Consider the following 18,470-nt stretch of genomic DNA (forward strand, 5'->3'; position numbering starts at 1 on the left):
AGATAGCCAGCAACTTATTAATAATAAAAATACAAACATTTAATGAAGGTGACTAGGTGCCAATCATTGTTCTAGGTGGTTTTATGTGCATTATTTTATCTACTTCTTACAATAATCATTTGACATGGTTATTATTACCCCCATGTTGCAGTTGAATAAACTGACCTTTTGGGAGGTCAAGTCACTTTCCCAGTCTCACAGTCCAAGGGGTACAGCTGGAGTTTGCATTGAATTTCTTTGACCCTGAGCTTCACTGTAATTTGGAAAGGCAGCTTGCCTCCTCAGGGAAAGTTCATACACTGGACTCATGTCCAGCTTACCATGTGGACAACTGCCCTGTCTCAGCAGCCTCTTGTCCAGCTGCATCTCCCTCTCACCTTCCCTCTTTCTCCATGTGACTCCACTTATGCTTCACTATCCAGCTGCCCAGTACCCACTACTACACACCACTCAATAACCAATTCCAATCCCAATCTCTGTTTTTTTATTTTATTTGTAAACAAGTCCAAGAGAGATTCTGTGGGAGTGGGAAGTACATTGATAAGGAGGAAGTGGGGTAATTTTGATGAGTGGCTTGGAAGAGACTCTAATGTGCTTACCAGTGGTAGGCAAAGGAAGAAGGAGCCCTGATGACTTGTAGGATGATACTGGGGGTGCCATGTTCCCAGTACCCTTCACTGGAAATCCGGTTCCATTTTCCTGAAGTGACAGAGTTGCAGGGAGCATTAGAGAGACAAATATGCCATACTTAAAGTAGACAAGAATTAAGTGGTCTTGAATGGACTAACTTGTGGACACCATCTAGGGCATATTTGGCATTTAATAAAATGTGTTTAGTAAAAGAATGAATAAATGAATGAAGTTGAGTGTAGATAGTGTGTCCACTACATGTTATAGCACAATGCGATTCTCTGAAACTTAATCCCTGGGGAATAGATTGAGATACAAATGGGACAGTCTCCCACCAGTGAATAGAATCTCTTCACACCTAAAGATTCCTTGGATCGGACAGGCTTTCACAGAAGTAAATAAACTTTGGGGAGGATCAGAAGTGGTATCCACTCAAGCTTTTACTGCAGTCAGTAAATGGAGACTTGTGCAGGGAGTTGGGAAGGACGGTGTATTATTGGACTTCTCTCCCAAGGTCCTTCCCTCCTTTGCCCCTGACAGCATTTCTCTTCTCATCATTAATATTGGTAAATCCTCCTATCCCAATAATTGCTAGAACTTCTCCCTGTTACCCCATTGCTGAGAGGCTTCTGGAGTCTCACGAGAATTGGGATTGTAAACTTTTCCAGTGAGTCAAGCAACATAACACTGATTTTTTTCTTGTGGGCATGCATGTCCCCCATTTTAATTACAGAGAAAATTTCTAGTTGAAATTTTGATTTGCTACTGCATTTTTCAAAACTGTTATGATGAAACAGTTCTTCACCTCTTAGATAAACCTCATTGGCTACAATACTGCCACTGTGCAAAGCTAGTTCTTCACTTCTTAGAATTTCCATATAGAGGTGAGAATTTTGACCTAACCCAGACAATTTTATCTAACTCTTCTTCTCACTATCATCCCAAGACAAACTCACACAGAAAAATTATTTTTTCCATTTTAGTGAATTAAGAGAAATTTAATAGTAAGCCCATGATCATGAATAATTATAATAATGAATAATTCATACTTACATTAAAGAATCCAGCACAAGAGAATATCACTTATAAAATAATTATGTTATTTGGATAGAGAATTGGTTTTTTTACAATGTTAAGACCTGCTAACTAAAAACGTCATAGGAAGAAAACTCAGTGATACAGAACTTCATTGAAGTCCATTTGCATGTCCCCTAGCACAGTGGTTACACACATCAGAGTCACCTAGGGGTGCCCAGTCTCCAGAGCTCCTGTCTGTAGGTTTGTGTGGGTCCTAGAAATTTGCATTTTAAACAAGTGCCCAAGTGATATTGCGCCTGCTGATTCGGGAATCTCACTTTGGAAGCCCCTGTGCTAGAGTACACAATACAATCTCAGAAAGACACTCATACATCCTAAAACAAAGTGAATTATTTGAATCATAGTGATGGCAGGATAAGACTTGACACATATGGACCCTCAGGCAGGATTTAGCCAAATTCATGATTGGTACGCTGCTTTTAACAGGGTTTCACTATATTAGGGACTTAGTTTGTGGCACTGAAGATCTAAGCATCTGCCCTGTATTTCTTAGGACAGGTAGTGTAAGTACCTCCTGGAAATTTTCTTTTAGACGCTTCTCTTCTGGTTTGCAATCTGCCTAATTCAAGGTCATGGGTAACCAAAGATCATTCAGTTCTTCAGCAGTAGAATTGTCCTGCCTCATCCCCACACCCACCAATAGTCTTTGCCTAGGCTGACCTCAGGAGGAAAGAATTTATGCCATAGGACTGTCAGTCCTCCAGAGCAGAAGATCTTTTATCAGAAGCCAGAGGCAGCCTCACCTTATTGATTCCACCCCCTCTTTATGTAGAATGGCTCATCCCTAGTATATACATACTGGACAGTATTACTGTTGTTATTCTTAAATCAGCAGCCAGGCCAGTGGTCACAGGAGTTCTGCCCATAATGACCCACTTTAGTAGACAGCTTTAAAAAACTTACTACTCCAGGTTTTTATTAAGGCACCCATTCCAGAAATTGTCCTTTTCATAAGTGCCACAATGCTTCTCAAGAAGTTTTTATGTTGAAGTGTGAAAATGTCATGCACTTCCTCCCCCCAACAACCATCCCTCTCTTTCTTTCTTCTTAGGTTGTGATGAACAACTTAAGCCCAGCCTGGAAGTCATTCAAAGTATCGGTAAATTCCCTATGCAGTGGGGATCCAGACCGCCGGCTGAAGGTCAGAAATCTATCTATGTCTGAGAAATGCAGTTTTTATATATTTAACCCTCCTCTTTCTCCTCAAGTGAATGTTGGCAAACCCAAAATTTTCTGTACCATTTAACCAAATCCCTCAGCATCTTTTTGGAAAAAGCAGGGGACCTTTTTCTGCTATAGCCATTGAAGCTCATGAACTAGCCCAAGATAAATCCAAATTTTGTTATGTCAAGAGGCAAATCTTATGGCTTCTCAGAGACAAACTGTGGCAATAACTTCAGGGCATAATGGGGAGTTATTAAAAACACAAATACTGATTATCTACTGTTGCATAATGTACTACTCCAAAATTTAGTAGCTTAAAGTAATAACCATTTATGTAGCTTAAAATTCTGTGCTTTGGCAAGTTGAGCTCTCCTAGGAGGTTCTTTCTGTTGGTCTTGCTTAGACTTCCTCACACATTCACAGTCAGCTGCACACGAGCTGGCTGTCATCCGGAATGACTGGGGTGGTTGGGCCATTTGTCTCTCGTCTTCCAGCAGGCTAGCTTGGCCTTATACACAGAACAGCCTCAGGGTTCCAAAAGACCAGGAGCAGAAGCTTCGAGGTCTCTTGAGGTCATACGTGGTCACTTCCTCCACATTCTATTGGCCAAACCAAGTCACATGGCCATCTTAGATTCAAGGGGCAAGGAAATAGGAAATAGACTCCGCCTCTTGGTGGGAAGAGTTTCAAAGTATTTCAGCCAATTTTTTTCACTTGACCACAAATGTATTTTGAATATCATGAGAATGTAGAAGTTGGAAGAAAAGATGCACTGTGAGAGTCGGGATGGCCAAAAGAAGGCAAAAGGCTGAATGCCAGAAGAGAGTTTTCCAGGAGACATTGCTTATGGTCTGTGGTCTGGCCCGCTCTCTACCTTAAAAGTCCAGAAGCTGGGATGTATTATCAGTGTTAATTCTAGAGTTGATTAACATTGAATGAGAAGCATGACCATTGAGCTGAATTAACATTCACCTCAGCCGCACCAGGGCATTTTCTCCATGTGGGCAAACCATAGGGCAGACAATTGTCAGAAGGTTGCTGTGGTAGCCAGAGAGCAAAGCCAGGGATGCTGGACAATGGCAATGACTAATGGCTTCAGACTCTAAACATCTGGGGCTCTGTCTCCACAATAGGAATATAAGGCCGTTAACGCAGACTTAACATTCCTGTCTGTCTTTCAAGGCACCAGATCCCATGGAAAGGATTATATGGGCATTGCCAGTGTTTGTCTTTAAAACTTCGTGTGTTCTTTTCTCTTTTGCCCCACCAATCTTCTTTCTTCTCTCTTTCTCCACCACTGGATCATTTTGAAGCAAATCCCAGATCAGGACAGACTTGCCCTTGGGCACAACAAATGTGGTGCCAGGGCCCATGACACTTGTGAGAGCCTACAGAAATATTTTAATTGCTTTTCAAATCAGAAGGAAAAAAAAATGAACTTGTAAGATGAAATAAAATGTCTTAATCTTTTCTCACATTAGAAAACAATGCCATTTTTAGGATCCCAAAATTCTACTACAAATAGATTTTGCAATAGATTTACAAAAATCTATTAGCAAAAAGTATCTAAGGCTAACAAAAGTTGTGATGTGTCCTTGCACCAAACATCATATCATTTCATCCCAAAATATTAAGTATGTATCTCTTGAAGGTAAGTAATCGTTCTAAAGACTAGACCACAAACCCATGGTCTTATCTAAAAATGTAAACTAAGCTTCCTTTCAATCAAATATTTTGCTACTACTCACATGTGCTGATTGTCTGTCTAGTGTATGTTTTTTTTTTCATTATGATTGAAACAAGGTTTAAACATTGCACAAGATGGAAATGTCTCTGAAGTCTCTTTTAATTTGTTAGTTGCCTATTCCTCTTTTTTCTTCCTTGCCATTTACTTATTGAAGATACAAGGTTGGTTTGTTCCATAGCATTTCTCACATTCTATATTCTCTATAAACAGACAGCTGAAGCCTGACCAGCTTAGGGGTCTCTTTTCCAGCAAGAAAACTTTACACATACTGGTGCTCTCATATGGTGTTTGCTCTCATGGAGGAACATTGCCTAGATTCAGTATTTCATTAGGGTTTCCAAAGTGGTGCTTTTTTTGACACTATCATCTCTTTGTTATTTAATATTCAGAGTTCTTTTGTAAAGAAAGACTTTAATAACTGTTTGGGGCTGAGGTATGATTTGTACACAAGAGATAGAATATGGTTTATTTGGCCTTTTTTCTTTTTACCAATTTTCAGAATAACAAATTACTTTTCTAGCATCCTCCGTAGGTGACTAGTGAGGTCCCCCAATATTATTAAGAATTCATGGATTTTTTAATATACTGAAGTATTTCTGTTGTTATTGTGTCTTTGAAAATGTGAATTGTCCCATAGTTAGCCAATTGGCTTTTGTATTGTTTTTGGTTAAACTTAATAGTGTTTAGTAGTTTCCTTGCTTTCTGGTATGAATTTTTAAAGTCATTAATCTTTAAGTTCTTTTTCTCCATAAGTTAGATCTCTCTGTGGATGGTAACTCATATTTTAAAAATCTTGACTTCTTCCCCATAGTTAAATCTCTACACCATAAAACTATCGGGTTCATTTGTTTCATTTTGCTTTCAGTTTTTAGGATCTATATCTACAATTATAATTTTATTTTACAATTATATAAAATGTTACATGATTCTAAAGCCAAAACTACATAATAAGGTGCATTCAGGACAGTTTAGTTCTCATTCCTGTCTTTCCCAGTTTTTCGCCTCTCCCTTTACAGCTAATGGTTGTGTAGTGTATTTTAACGCCTGCTAGAGCCTTCCCCTTTCACCTCAGCATTCCCTGTCTTTTTAGGGGCTTTTCCGGATATTTAGCCAGTTTGTTCTTTCCACTTAGCTTTATAAGCAACTAGTACCAGAAGAAGAAAAAGAAGTTTGATGGTATTTTTATTGAGATTGCAAAGGAAATATCTTTTAATATTGTCTTTCTGCCCCAGAACATGGCATTCATTCATGTCTCCTCTTGCATTTTGCAGGAGGGCTTAATGTTTTCTCTCATAGGTTTGGAATGTTTGTTTGTAAGTTTATTTCTAGTTAATTTCTTTCTCTCTCTTAATTTTGCTTTTGTAAGTTGAGTCTTTTGTTATACATTCTAACTATTGTTAGTACACATAAAAGCTATTGAATTGTTTTTCTTAAATTACTATTTTATTAAGTTCTATTATTTCTGTTAATTTTTTACATAATTCCAAATATGAGATTGCATCATCTCAAAGTAAACAGTTTTTTCTCCCTATTTACTTAACTAATAGTTCCAGTTTTTCCTCTTCTTTAATCGTGTGGACCAATACCACGTTAGTGGAGGTAGAAGGCATCTTATCATCTTACTCATCACTATAGTAAACAAATCCTATAGTGCTTCCCCATTAATTCTGACAGATTAATTTTATTAAGCAATTCTGAAGGGGTCGGTGGTTGGTAGCTTTCAGAGAGGACTCTTATTTGTCACGATTACCCAAAGACAGCACTGTGGCCTGCCGAAATGTCTCCTGAACTATGTGAAAGACCTTGTGCTACTTCCAGAATTGACTTCAATTTATATTTACTATTAACTAATGAAATTATTCATGATTTGTAGGGTATATTTGAGTCTTTGTCAAAATCATAATTTTGTTTATTTCTCGCCGTACCAGGAGATAGGTTCCATTATCTTCAGGTCACAGATGAAGAAACTGAAGGTCAAACCCCTATCTAGTCAAATGCCAAGTGTAATGCTTTTCATTGACTTGCACTGCCTCTATTTTGTTGTATTTATTAGAAAGTAAGTCATCCTGGTGAAGCATATCCCTGTACTCTGACCCACCGCAATGTATATTTATCATCATTCTAGTATGTGACAGAAACAAGACTTGTCCGTATGTGACCTATTTCATAAAGCATGAGAAACTGTCCATTATTTAACATACCAGTAAGGGGAAAAATGCTCTCAGTTAAACTTATAACATATTGCTTTCTTATCAAAGTGTGGCTGATAAGAAAAGGAAATGGTATTAATCATTTCCTATGACTTGATCAGCATGATATTAATGTTCAGTACGTATTTTTTAGGAGGCAATGCTGTTATTCAGAATAGGTTCTTCCAGCCCTGGCCAGCTGACTCAGTTGGTCAGAGCATTGTCCCAATAGGCCGAGGTCGTAGGTTCAATCCTTAGTCAGGGCACATCTAAGCAACAACTACTGAATGCATAAATAAGTAGAACAACAAAATGATGCTTCTCTTCCTTCCTCTCTCTCTTAGAATAGGATCTTCCAGACTGGGGTCTTGAAGAAGAGAGTGATATGACGCCGTCAGTAAGCATCATTAACACTAGTACTATGGGAAAAATGCATGTCAGAATAATCTGGACAAACACCGTAGCAGCACCATGAGGCCAGTCCCTCGTGAGAGAAGGAGATAAGATGCCTAATAACCTCTAAGAGGAATGTCTCCAATTCCCCTGTGTGGTTTGAATTCTCCTTCTCAAGTCCTGTCCCCATAGTTTATCAGGCATCCTGAGTGTGACTGGTAGAGGCCAGTTGCCTGGAAGAGGGATCTGTGGTGATGAGGACCGGTTATTTCTGCTTCAATCTGCCCCCAGGCCTTATTGAGGAGAGAGGCCCAGGTTGTGGTGGGATAGGCACAAGTAAGCCCCGGTAAAGGGAAATAGCCAAAGAGGAGGAAAAGCAGTTCCCCAAAGTCAAAGCCAAGGTAATAGGATCCTGGAGTCCATGGATGGGTGAGAGGTACAAGTCTAAAGCAACTAACAAATGGCACGTTCACCCGCGATATATCCTGCTCATTCTTTATGCCCTCCCTCTTCTGCAGACTTGTATCATTGGTTTAAAACAGCCATGTTCACAAGCTCCCTTCTGGACTCCTGGCCAATCAGAAAAGGGCTCTATGGAACCAGAATTCCAGACCCCATTGCTCCTGGAATCTTCATTTTAACAGTTTTCTTAAACAATACTGGTACAGGCCATTTGCCAAGCACATGCTGAGAAACCCTCTCTTCCTAATGATTCTCCAAACCTAGCTGAGTTGCTGGTGAATCTCTTAGGTAGTTCAGTGTTTTTTCTGCCATCTTACTGCAAAACTAAGTGATTATGTATTCATTCATTCTGCTCTCCCTCCTTTAGGAAACCCTTAGCTTACGTCAGCTTTTCATGTTCTCCCTTCTCCCATGTGGCCAGGGCATCTTAAATTAGAATTGTATATTCTCCACAAATTCACTGTCTTTGCTTTGGACTCTTTGAGCCACGCTGACACACAGTTGCAAGATGGATTTGACTCCTGAAGTGGGCCCTTGAAGTCTGCCTGGAGCCTTGCCCCTTTATTCCCAACTCAAACATTCCCAAATACTTTGATTTCTAACTCCTGGACCCCTAAGGACCTCTTATTTTGCCTCTGGTCCTTTGGTCTTAGTTGCCATCCTTGTTTTCTTTCTGTTTTATTCTGACTTTCTCTGACTTTAGTTGCCATCCTTGTTTTCTTTCTGTTTTATTCTGACTTTCTCAAACCTTCTGGCTCACACTGCTTGGAAAGGAAGAAACGCCACCCTAGTTCCAACCCGCAGATCTCAGTCCTTGACAGTAGCCTGATTCAGCCCCGTGATTCCCCCAAACCCATAGGAAGGCTTCAATCATCGTATACCCCATTGGGTACATTAGCATTCCTGATTCTTCTTACAAAACACAGGAAGCTGGAACTGAAGGGTCCATTGTTAAAGAACCTATAATAAAGAACCTGACCTTGTCAGGTAGTTGAAAATGAATTCAGAACTGATGGTTACCAGTTGGAAGGAGGACTGGAGAGCTGGATGAAAAAGGTGAAGGGTTTAATAAGTACAAATTGATAGTTACAAAATAGTCATGGGGATGTAAAGTACAGTATAAGGAATATAATCAGTAATATTTTAATAACTATGTATGGTGCCAGGTGGGTACTAGATTTATGGGGGAAATCACTTCATAAATTATAAAATGCCTGACCATTATGCTATATACCTGAAAATAATATAAAATAATACCAAGTATCAACTATAATTGAAAAATTAAAAAACTAAAAATAAAAAGAAAGCAAGTTCACTTCCCTCTCTACCTACCTTACAATTGGCAAGGGAGAAAACCTTGCGTGGTTCGTGGCCTTGTTAAGTTTTCCTGAGAGCTGTTAAAATGCAGATGCTTCCTTTCCAGCCTTTCTGGACTCGAGGGCTGCTGGTTTTGTCCCTGTTGATAATTCACTGAGCCTATATGTCCTGCAATTGCCAGGGGATTGCAGACTCATCCCGGTGCCTCTATAGTGGATCGTCCACGGTGCAGAAATCCTTGACTCCACATAAGTAAATGGCACCTCTGAGCCCAGCAGGCTGTCTTTACTGAGAGCTGTAATCAATACTGCGTGTGGAAAAGCAATAACCGGCTTAAATAGTGTTAAATTATGCAGGAATGGAGGAGGCTTCTGAGGGAGAGAAAACTTACCTATTGCCTTAATTTTAATGATTTTTTTCATTAATATTATCCCCCGATTTTAAAAAAAAGAATGAGGAACTCTCTGTGTTTAAGCAAGTTGCTTAAGATTACACAGCTAAGTAGCACAGCCTTAATTTAAACCAAATCTCATGTTCTATAGACCTTGCTCTTAACTATGAAAAGACGGCTCTCATTCACTGAGCTTTCACCAGCTATCAAGTACTGTGATGGACACTGCTTACGTTATTTTCAACGCTATTTAAGTATTGTAGACTAAACAATTCTGCAGTAAAAAAAGAGCCCATACAATGTGAGTTTATTTCTTGCTCACAAAACGATCAAAAGGAAATTGCCCTAATCAGTGTCTGCCTGTCCTCCATGCAGTGATTCCAGAACCTTGTGGCATCTGCCTATGGCTCATCCATAGCTTAGGGCTTCATTGTTACTTGCATACAGCCGGCAAAAGAGTAAAATAGTGGAGAGAGCTCTCTCACAGGGCTGTCCACCCCATGAGTCACAGGCCACATGCAGCCCAGGATGGCTATGAATGTGGCTGAGCACAAAATCGTACATTTACTTAAAACATTATGAGAATTTTTTTTTTGTTTTTTTGTTAGTGTTTGTGTATTTAATGTGTGGCCCAAGACAACTCCTCTTCTTCCAGTGTGGCCCAGAGACACCAAAAGGTTGGACACTCCTTTGAGGTTTTAGCTAAAAATAGTACTGGACATTGTTGCCTATACTCCAGTGACCAAAATTCAGCCCTGTGGCCACACCGAACTGTAAGAGAAGCTGGGAAAGGTGGGCCAGTTGGATGCCTAGAAAGAAAGGAAAACAGATTTTTGGTGACCAGCCAGCTGATTGTTCTATAGCAAGGGTGCCAAACTCCTTTCCACCAGGGGCCACTTCAGCTTCACAGTTGCCCTCAAAAGGCCAAATGTGATTTTAGGACTGTATAAATGTAACTACTCCTTAACTAGGGGCAAGGAGCTTGGCCCTCCCGCCAGGTAGAAACAAGGTGCTGGGCCACATAAAACAGGTGGAGGGCTGGATTTGGCCCTCGGGCCTTGTGTTTATCACCTGTGATCTATAGAGAGACACTTTCATTTTCAATTATAGTTGACATGCAATATTATGTTAGTTGCAGGTGTGCAGCATAGTGATTAGACATTTATATAACTTATAAAGTGATCACCCCATCAGTCTAGTACCCATCTGACACGCCGCATAGTTGTTACGGTATCGCTGACTGTAGTCCCTAAACTATAGCTCATATTCTGTGACCGTTTTTATAACTGGCAATTTGTACATCTTAATCTCTTCCCATTTTTCACCCATCCACCCAACTCCATCAGCCAACCATCAGGTTGTTCTTTGTATCTATGACTTTGTCTCTGTTTGTTGGTTTGGTTTATTTTTTAAATTCTACATATAAGGGAAATTATATATGGTGTTTGTTTTCTCTGTGTGACTTAATGTAATACCACTTAACATAATAGCTCTAGGCTTGTCTGTATTATTGCAAATGACAAGATTTTATGCTTTTTTATAACTGAGTTAATATTCCATTGTATACATGCACCACGTCTCATTTATCCATTTGTCTGTCCATGGACTCTCAGGTTGCTGCCATACCCACAAGTAGGACTGCTGGGTCACATGGTGGTTCGAATGTTAATTTTTTGAGGAGTTTCCATACTGTTTTCATTGTGGCTGCACCAATTTACAAACCCACCAACAGTGTTTGGGAGATGATTATCCCCGTGTTGCAGATGAGAAAGCTGAGGCTCAGAATGGGGAAATGACTAAATTTATGAAGCTTGTGAGTGACATAGCTAGAACCAAGTCTGTGTCAGCACTTCCCGTGATGGTGGAAATACTCTGTATCATGCTTTCCAAGAGAACAGTCATGACTCACATGTGGCCAGAGTAGTTCTCTCCTAACTTCTCTCTTTCTCTTCAAACCTCCTTCCTATTTTCAGTCCTTCTATTCTGATGGTACTTTATCCCTTCTTCTCCAATACCATCCAAGGAGATAATTCCACTGCTCTGTGTGCCAAGCCTCTGCTGCTAATGGGAGCCCTCCTCCGTCAATCTCACGACTCTGGGGGTGGGGGGAGGGCTCCTATAAATGAGGTCAACAGTAGGTACTTCAATGACAAGACAATTTTTCATCAGTGAGAATGAGTTCTGACTTTTTTCAATATCTAAGAAGAGAACACACCTTGCCAAAGCAAATGCTATGTTTTTTTCAAAGAAGCTATACAATCTGTTTAAATAAATAAATAAATAAATATATATATATATATACACACACACATATATGCGTATGTATGTATAAGAATCATATCTATATAAGAATCATATCTCTATATATGAATCATATCTCTATATAAGAATCATATATATATGATTATATATGTGTGTGTAGACATATAAAAGAATCTTCAGGATTGGTGCTTAATGAGTAAAAGTGTCAGTAGGGAAGACGGAAGACTTCAGGAGGTGGCTGGTAGACACGGCTGCACTACAATGTGGATGCACTTAATGCCCAGAGTCGTACACTCAAAATGGGAGATTTTAGGTTATGTGTCTTTTGTCACAATTTAAAAATGTATTTAAAAAGAATCTCCTTCCTGTTGACATGACTTTGGACTTGCCCCTTTTGAAATCCCTACTTGATGTTACTGTACTCTGGAGTGTTTGCCTCCTGCCTACACCTAGCATCCCTTACCTGAGATGGATTTTGCTTGGTCATCGACCTGGGGTGAGTGTATGGCAGCTCCTAAGAGCTTTCTCACCACAGTTCCTCCCTCCAAGAACCCCTCGTAGAGGTGGGAGGGAGGTTCTTCCTTGCACCACTGTAACAAAGAGCGTAAAAGAGGTCGCATGGCCTGGCCAAACTACTTTTGGGGAAAATTGTCCATGGCCATGCTCTGTCTTTGACTCAGAAAATGTTCTGTTGTTGTTGTTGTTGTTGTTTTCTTTGAGGAAATTACCTTTGGAAAATTTTTGAAACTTGAACTAAAGACACCAAAGAGACACTAATCAGTTCCCTGGTGAAATTTCTAGTTTAGAGTGAGAAGAAGAGTTCTCTTATCTTCGAGGTGGACATTTCCCTATAGAGACAACAGCCATCTCAGTAAGTCACAACTGCTGTGTTGAGAAGCAGTCTCTTCACGTTATTTAACCCACCCACGCCTGCTTCCGCACTGAAAATTGGGGTAGCTAGCCAGCTGCTGGGAAGATGCTTGAGGAAAACTAGGCAGCTGGACAAAGTTGCTGAATGATGAAGGGGGGGTGGAATGTTATAAGTGGAAAGTCTGAGAAGTTCCACGCAGCTTTGGGGTGTGATGCAAACCAATGGGTCTGTGTCCAAACAATGCCACGTGCTGGTGACAACGGTCACTCATGTTGGTCACCCTTAGTTTTGTTGTTGTTGCTGTTTTACACTAATTAATTAGCATATTTATTTATTTATTTGTACAAGCCACTTCACTCTTCATTGTACTACTTTGTGGGGTTTTTTGTTCAACCCAGATTTATTAAGCATATTTATTAATTAGAGAAAGAAAGCAAATCTGTACAACTTAACTGAAAGGGGACCTTCCATTTCCAGAAAGCATCTTGGTATAAAACACTACTATGTTGTAGATAAACATATTTGTAGATAATTTAGAAGAATAACTGCATTAAAAATAATGTCAAGGGAAGAGCTGGGGGCACAAATGACAGGAATGCAGGACCTGGGAGAGGCAGGCAAACCTGGGGCCCAAGTCTGCTGACAGCTCCTGCTGCTTCCTGCTGGCCCGGAGCCTGAGTCCTCAGCTCCCAGGATATGGGGCCTGGAGGACAAGTCCATGCTGAGGATCCTGCCTGAACCAGCCTCAGCAACCTCAGGGAGAAAATACTGGTGCATAACGTGCTCTCAGGAGGCTGATAACTATGTTTGTCTGACCTAGCTTTAGAGAGAGTAAGGAAAAACAGAAAATAGTCTCTGAGCGTCCCTAAACCGTAAGTCCTTACTTACGTGCTTTCAGATTTGAAGACACAGTACTGGTGAAGCCTAAAAAAAAACCAGGCCAAACCATGTAACGGAAAGCACCCTGTGTAGGAACAATTCTAAAATCTGTGTCTTCAAATCTGAAAGCATGTAATTCTCTACCTGCAGGGCAAAAGTGCACACAGAAAACCCTCGTGTGTAGTTTTCAATAGTTCTTATGTGTTGTGTGTGTGTGTGTGGGGGGGGCAGGGGGAATGTCGACCTTGGCTGCTATGCACAGAAACACAATTCCTATAGAGTAATCTCATACTTGGCAGCCTATTAAAGCGCCTTATTCATTCTGCTATTTTCTTATTTTCTTTGATGTTTTCTATGCAAATATAATTTGCAAATAATGACGGTTGTTTCTTTCCAATTGTCAGATATTTTCCCCCTTTCCTTTAGGGTGGGCTAGGATTGCCATCCACTGTGAGACAGAAATGACCCTGGGATTCTCTTTTTCTCCAAGGTTTGAAAGGAGCGTTCCTTGAGTATAACTTTCACCACCATATTTTTGAAACTATTTATGAGCTGAAGGTATTCTATTACGTTCCTAGTTTTTCAGAGGATTTATTTTAAGATCATAGATTAATATTGTGGATATCTTCCTACATTTATTGACAAAAGTATACAGGGTTTCTTCCATAAATATATTAATGAGATGAATATATATTCTTCCCTTGAATATAAGGATGATCCTTCAAGCATTAATGATTAAAATTTTGCCCCTCCCCCCCCAAATTCCCCAGCAGGCACAATTTTATAGATGTCTTTCTTTAACCATCCAAGGAACAGATATTTAAATTTTGCACAAAACCTATTGGTTTGAAAAATTACCTTAACTAACATAACTTGGTACCTAAAGCAAACAAAAATGGTAAAAGAAAAACATTGCCTGTATGATTCCATTTATATGACATACCCAGAACAGGCAAATCCAAGGAGATAGAGACCAAATCAGGGGCTGGGGAGGGGAGAGACTGCCGATGGGAGTCAAGTTCGTCTGGGGGGTGATGAAAATGTGCTCAAGTTTAGGTCTGTATCAGTGGGATCACCTGAGTGGCTCTGACTGTGCTGAACCCACTGACTCACACACTTTAAATGGGTGAGTTATGTGATACAAGAACTATATCTCGATAACGCTTTGTTTTAAACATTTTTAACACCTTTTTTTAGATTTTTTAAAATTTATTTATCTTTAGAGGGGAAGGGAAGGAGAGAGGGAGAGAAACATCAATGTATGGTTGCCTCTCGTGAGTCCCCTGCCGGGAACTGGCTGGCAACCCAGGCATGTGCCCTGACTGGGAATCGAACCTCGATCGTGTGGTTCACAAGCCCGCACTCAATCCACTGAGCTACACCAGCCAGGGCTTCAATAAAGCTCTTTTTAAAAAAGGATTAGCCCATTTTACTCTTGAGTATGGATGTAAAAACCCCACATAAAACATCCGTCACACTTACCAGTAACACAAAAAGACGGGGGCTGTGCCATGACCAAGGGTGCTTCACTTCACAGCTAGGCGACTGGTTGCAGTGATCTGTTTCGTAATGGAGCTTTGGAGGGAGCCCTCTGTGCTTTTGCTGTAGAAAACTACAGACCAATGGGGAAATACATTTAAAAACTGAATTTAGTGGTGGAAACGCTCTTCACTGGGAAAGTCAACATCACAGCGATACCAATTCTCCCCAAATTGGTCTGTAGATTCAATACAATTCCACTCAGAATTCTAGCAGGCTTCCTGTGGGCTATGATGTACTGGTTAAAAAATATATGGATATTCTCTCTTTTTCTCTTTCCTCCCTGTTCTCGTTTTGCTGCTTTTCTCTTTCCTTCCTTTTTCTCGCAAGGGCAGCGTGGCCGGGGTCCAAAGTATCAGTGGAGCCCATAAATATAAATAAATATATAAATACACATGTGTAGAAATGAATTAACAAAGGCATATGTAGAAATCAATGAACAAAATGGGTAACATACATGATAAGGTATTTCACAAAACAGAAAACACAAATGGCCAATAAACAGAAGGAAAAGTGCCAGGTTTCATTAGTAATCGGGAAAAAAATGCAGTTTAAATTCACAACGAGGCTTCATCTCATGTCATTGCGCCACTTTGTTGACACTGAAGCTGGAACTGTTGCCTCAAGATCTCAATTTTTATTTTTGCACTTTGTAAATACTGTTTTTAAATCTAACCTTATCAGATGGAAGGTTTTCCCAAACTGGATTGCTATCTCTAGAGACCTTCGTGTTGAGTCACTTTCTGTAGGACATTCAGCTACTCTCCCACATTTTAAATATTAAACAGAATGTTATTTTATAAAAAAAAATTGCATTTCTTTCTAGAAAGAAAGAAATGGCATTTCTTCCTAGAAAGTCTTTTCAGTAGAATTACCAGATAAATCATTAAGAGAGCTCTTTCTTAGGAAGAAGGACAACTTTCATAGAACAAAGAGAGCCTTGTCAGCCAAGAGGAATGATCCTTTCTTGGGTGCTTGGCAGGACAATCTCACAGGCCCTCCTTCTCCAGAGCTGGAGGAGTGTTAGCATCTCCTCACGGAGATGGTGCTCACAAAATCCCAGCTGTCTGCCACGTGCTGGGGCTTCCAAAAGTAGTTGGGGGAGGCCAGGGTGCTGCCTGTGGGGAGCGCATCAAACTAATGTCAGGGGCGAGCAGGTTGACTGACCTCATAAATGAGTTATGTTTTCCCTGAGAACATATGAATTACCTTCCTTCCTGTGACCTTTAACCCTTTGCAGAGGAACACAATGCCTTCGAGCCATCCCAATAAGGAGAAGAAACCTAGGATGGTCATCAGTCCCACCTCCAGCGATCGAGTTAGAGAAACAAGCTAGAGATGTCCCCTACAGAGGCCACTGAGGCTGCAGTGTTCAGCCAGGGTCTCCCTTCACCTGCTCTGGTCTCCAGCTTCTTTGCTTACACATGAACTCAGCTTTGTTCAATCACCCATTCTTGATGGGGCCTGGAAACTTGACTCATGGGAAAGGCAGATGCATCAGTCAGGATGTCAATGTATTAATTTACAAAAATTACAATAAATTAACAAAATGATAGTGCTCATGCTCCATATAAGGTTCACCTTTCCTGATACCTGAACACTGATGATTCAGATTTAGCAATTAGAATGTTACTTGGCAAGCGTGGAAAAAGCAAGGGCGGATGAAGGGTCTGGAGAGATTCTACTCTAGTCAGCAGTTTGACACAAAGAGCCTTAGGAGAGAGCCTGATTAAGTTAACAGGATATTTGCATGTGAAAATGCATACAATGCTTGGGTTTTCTGACCTCATTAGAGCTGCTTCCTGGACTCCAGACCTCCAAGCTGAGCTACGGTGAGTCTTGTTATAAAGTATACTTTTAAAAAAGTAAAAGCATGACTCGCAATCAACTATCAAATGAACAGGTATCAAAGATTTTTTTCAACTCACTCATTAATGAAGAAACCAGTAAGATGATGAAACTGTTCCCCCAAAACATTTCAGCTTTATGTAGTCTTTTTTTTAAAACAAGACTAAGATTTCTAGAGAAAAAATTGATTAATGTCCATCACAGCAATATATTATAAACTTTGGAGTTATCTTTGCTTATCAGATCAAAATTATTTCATCATGTGCAAGTTTAACATGTATAACTTCACAGAGTCTGAGCTCTTAATTCAAAAAAACTATGTAGCAAAATCAGCCAATGGTATATTCTTGTAGGAAAATAAATCACCTTTGGGTGGGCCCATTGAAAGGACAGACTTGCAGTCACACTTTTGGACTTGTTGCTTTATTACAGATAATTTTTCTTAATACACTCAAATAGCCCCTGAGTTCACATTTGCAGAGCCTGACATCAGCCTAAAATTTCTATTTGTCCACTTTTGCCCCTTGTCCACCTCAGAATGTCTGGCACATTCTTAACCTTGAAGGGTCAGCTCAACACTCAGTCATTCAAGACACCTTCCCAGATCTCATTGCTCACACATGCATTCCTCCAGTCACTCTCCATCTCATCCCCCTGTTATACTCTCCCTTGGGGCGTTTATCATCATCTGTGATCACCACATTTGTCTTTTTACGTGTTTATTTGTCTTTTGTAGTGAAATGCAAGTACCAAGGTCCAAGGCAAAGGAACTGTTCTATCTAACCCTGCATCCTCAGACCCTAAAATGGTGCTTGGCGTACAGTAGATGCTTAATGAATAGCTGCTTCATGGGTGGGTGAATACATACGCATGCCTACATTTACGACATCCCGGAGGGTTTTGCTGTTTGGTCTGCCCTTTTAAAGGCTCCAAGAAAAACAGCTCTCTGACCCACTCATGTATATTGACATTATTTAATTACTTCATGAGTGCCATCATATCACTTTTGACCTGGAACACTTCCTTTCATTCAAGGCAAGTCTAAATTCATTGTGGAAATTTTTTTCCTCATTGCCTATCTTGCAGAACACCCCCACTGCAGCGAATTTATCGCCACACCCTCCCCTAAGAGTGTTTTCCCCTCAAATTTTAACATCTTTTCTTCCACCAGCCCCGGAGGGAAAGAAAGGAAGGGAGGAGTCCAGATGAGGAGGAAACCAACAGGGATAGAGACTTCTTCTGGAATGAGGAGCTGGAATGAAAACTCACTAAAAGAAGCAACATTATCTTGGCCTCACCTGGCTCTCCCAGCACAGCTTTTGGAGGACAAAGGTGCCTAAATCCCTTCAAAATAGAATGGAAAGGAGAGCAGCCTGGTCGATTTTTCAAATGTCAGGTCTCTTTCATTTCACTGGCATTTTTCATGGGTCAGGCGCATTCCTTCCTTTAAGCCATCTCTGAAATAGCAAGGCCTCAATCTCCTACTAGGAATGATAAATCCTGGCTCACCTTTAAGCTGTGAAATTTTCAATGGAAAAAAATCCAGATGTGGAGGTGGGGTGAGTGAGATAAGCAGGATTCAATTAAGTCTTGCAATGGGTGAATATAGAAAAAGGCCATCCTCTATATTCCGACCCTCCAAACCCTTTCTATAATTTACTCATCTTCTTTTTCTCCTTT

At 40.3% G+C, this 18,470-nt stretch overlaps 1 protein-coding gene across 2 annotated transcripts in view; it reads left to right on the forward strand.

Moving 5' to 3' along the window:
* The window catches only part of CPNE4 (copine 4), a 412,933-nt gene that overhangs the window by 291,060 nt on the left and 103,403 nt on the right, over positions 1 to 18,470 (forward strand). For both annotated transcript variants that reach the window (XM_037061286.1, XM_037061284.1), the window contains one exon: positions 2,780 to 2,869. In XM_037061286.1, the coding sequence (XP_036917181.1) occupies positions 2,780 to 2,869 (90 nt within the window). The remainder of the gene's footprint in view (positions 1 to 2,779; positions 2,870 to 18,470) is intronic.

Source organism: Sturnira hondurensis, unplaced genomic scaffold (genome assembly GCF_014824575.4).
Source record: "Sturnira hondurensis isolate 20B ecotype Veracruz unplaced genomic scaffold, ASM1482457v3 Scaffold0013299, whole genome shotgun sequence".
In the NCBI taxonomy this organism is placed as follows: domain Eukaryota; kingdom Metazoa; phylum Chordata; class Mammalia; order Chiroptera; family Phyllostomidae; genus Sturnira; species Sturnira hondurensis.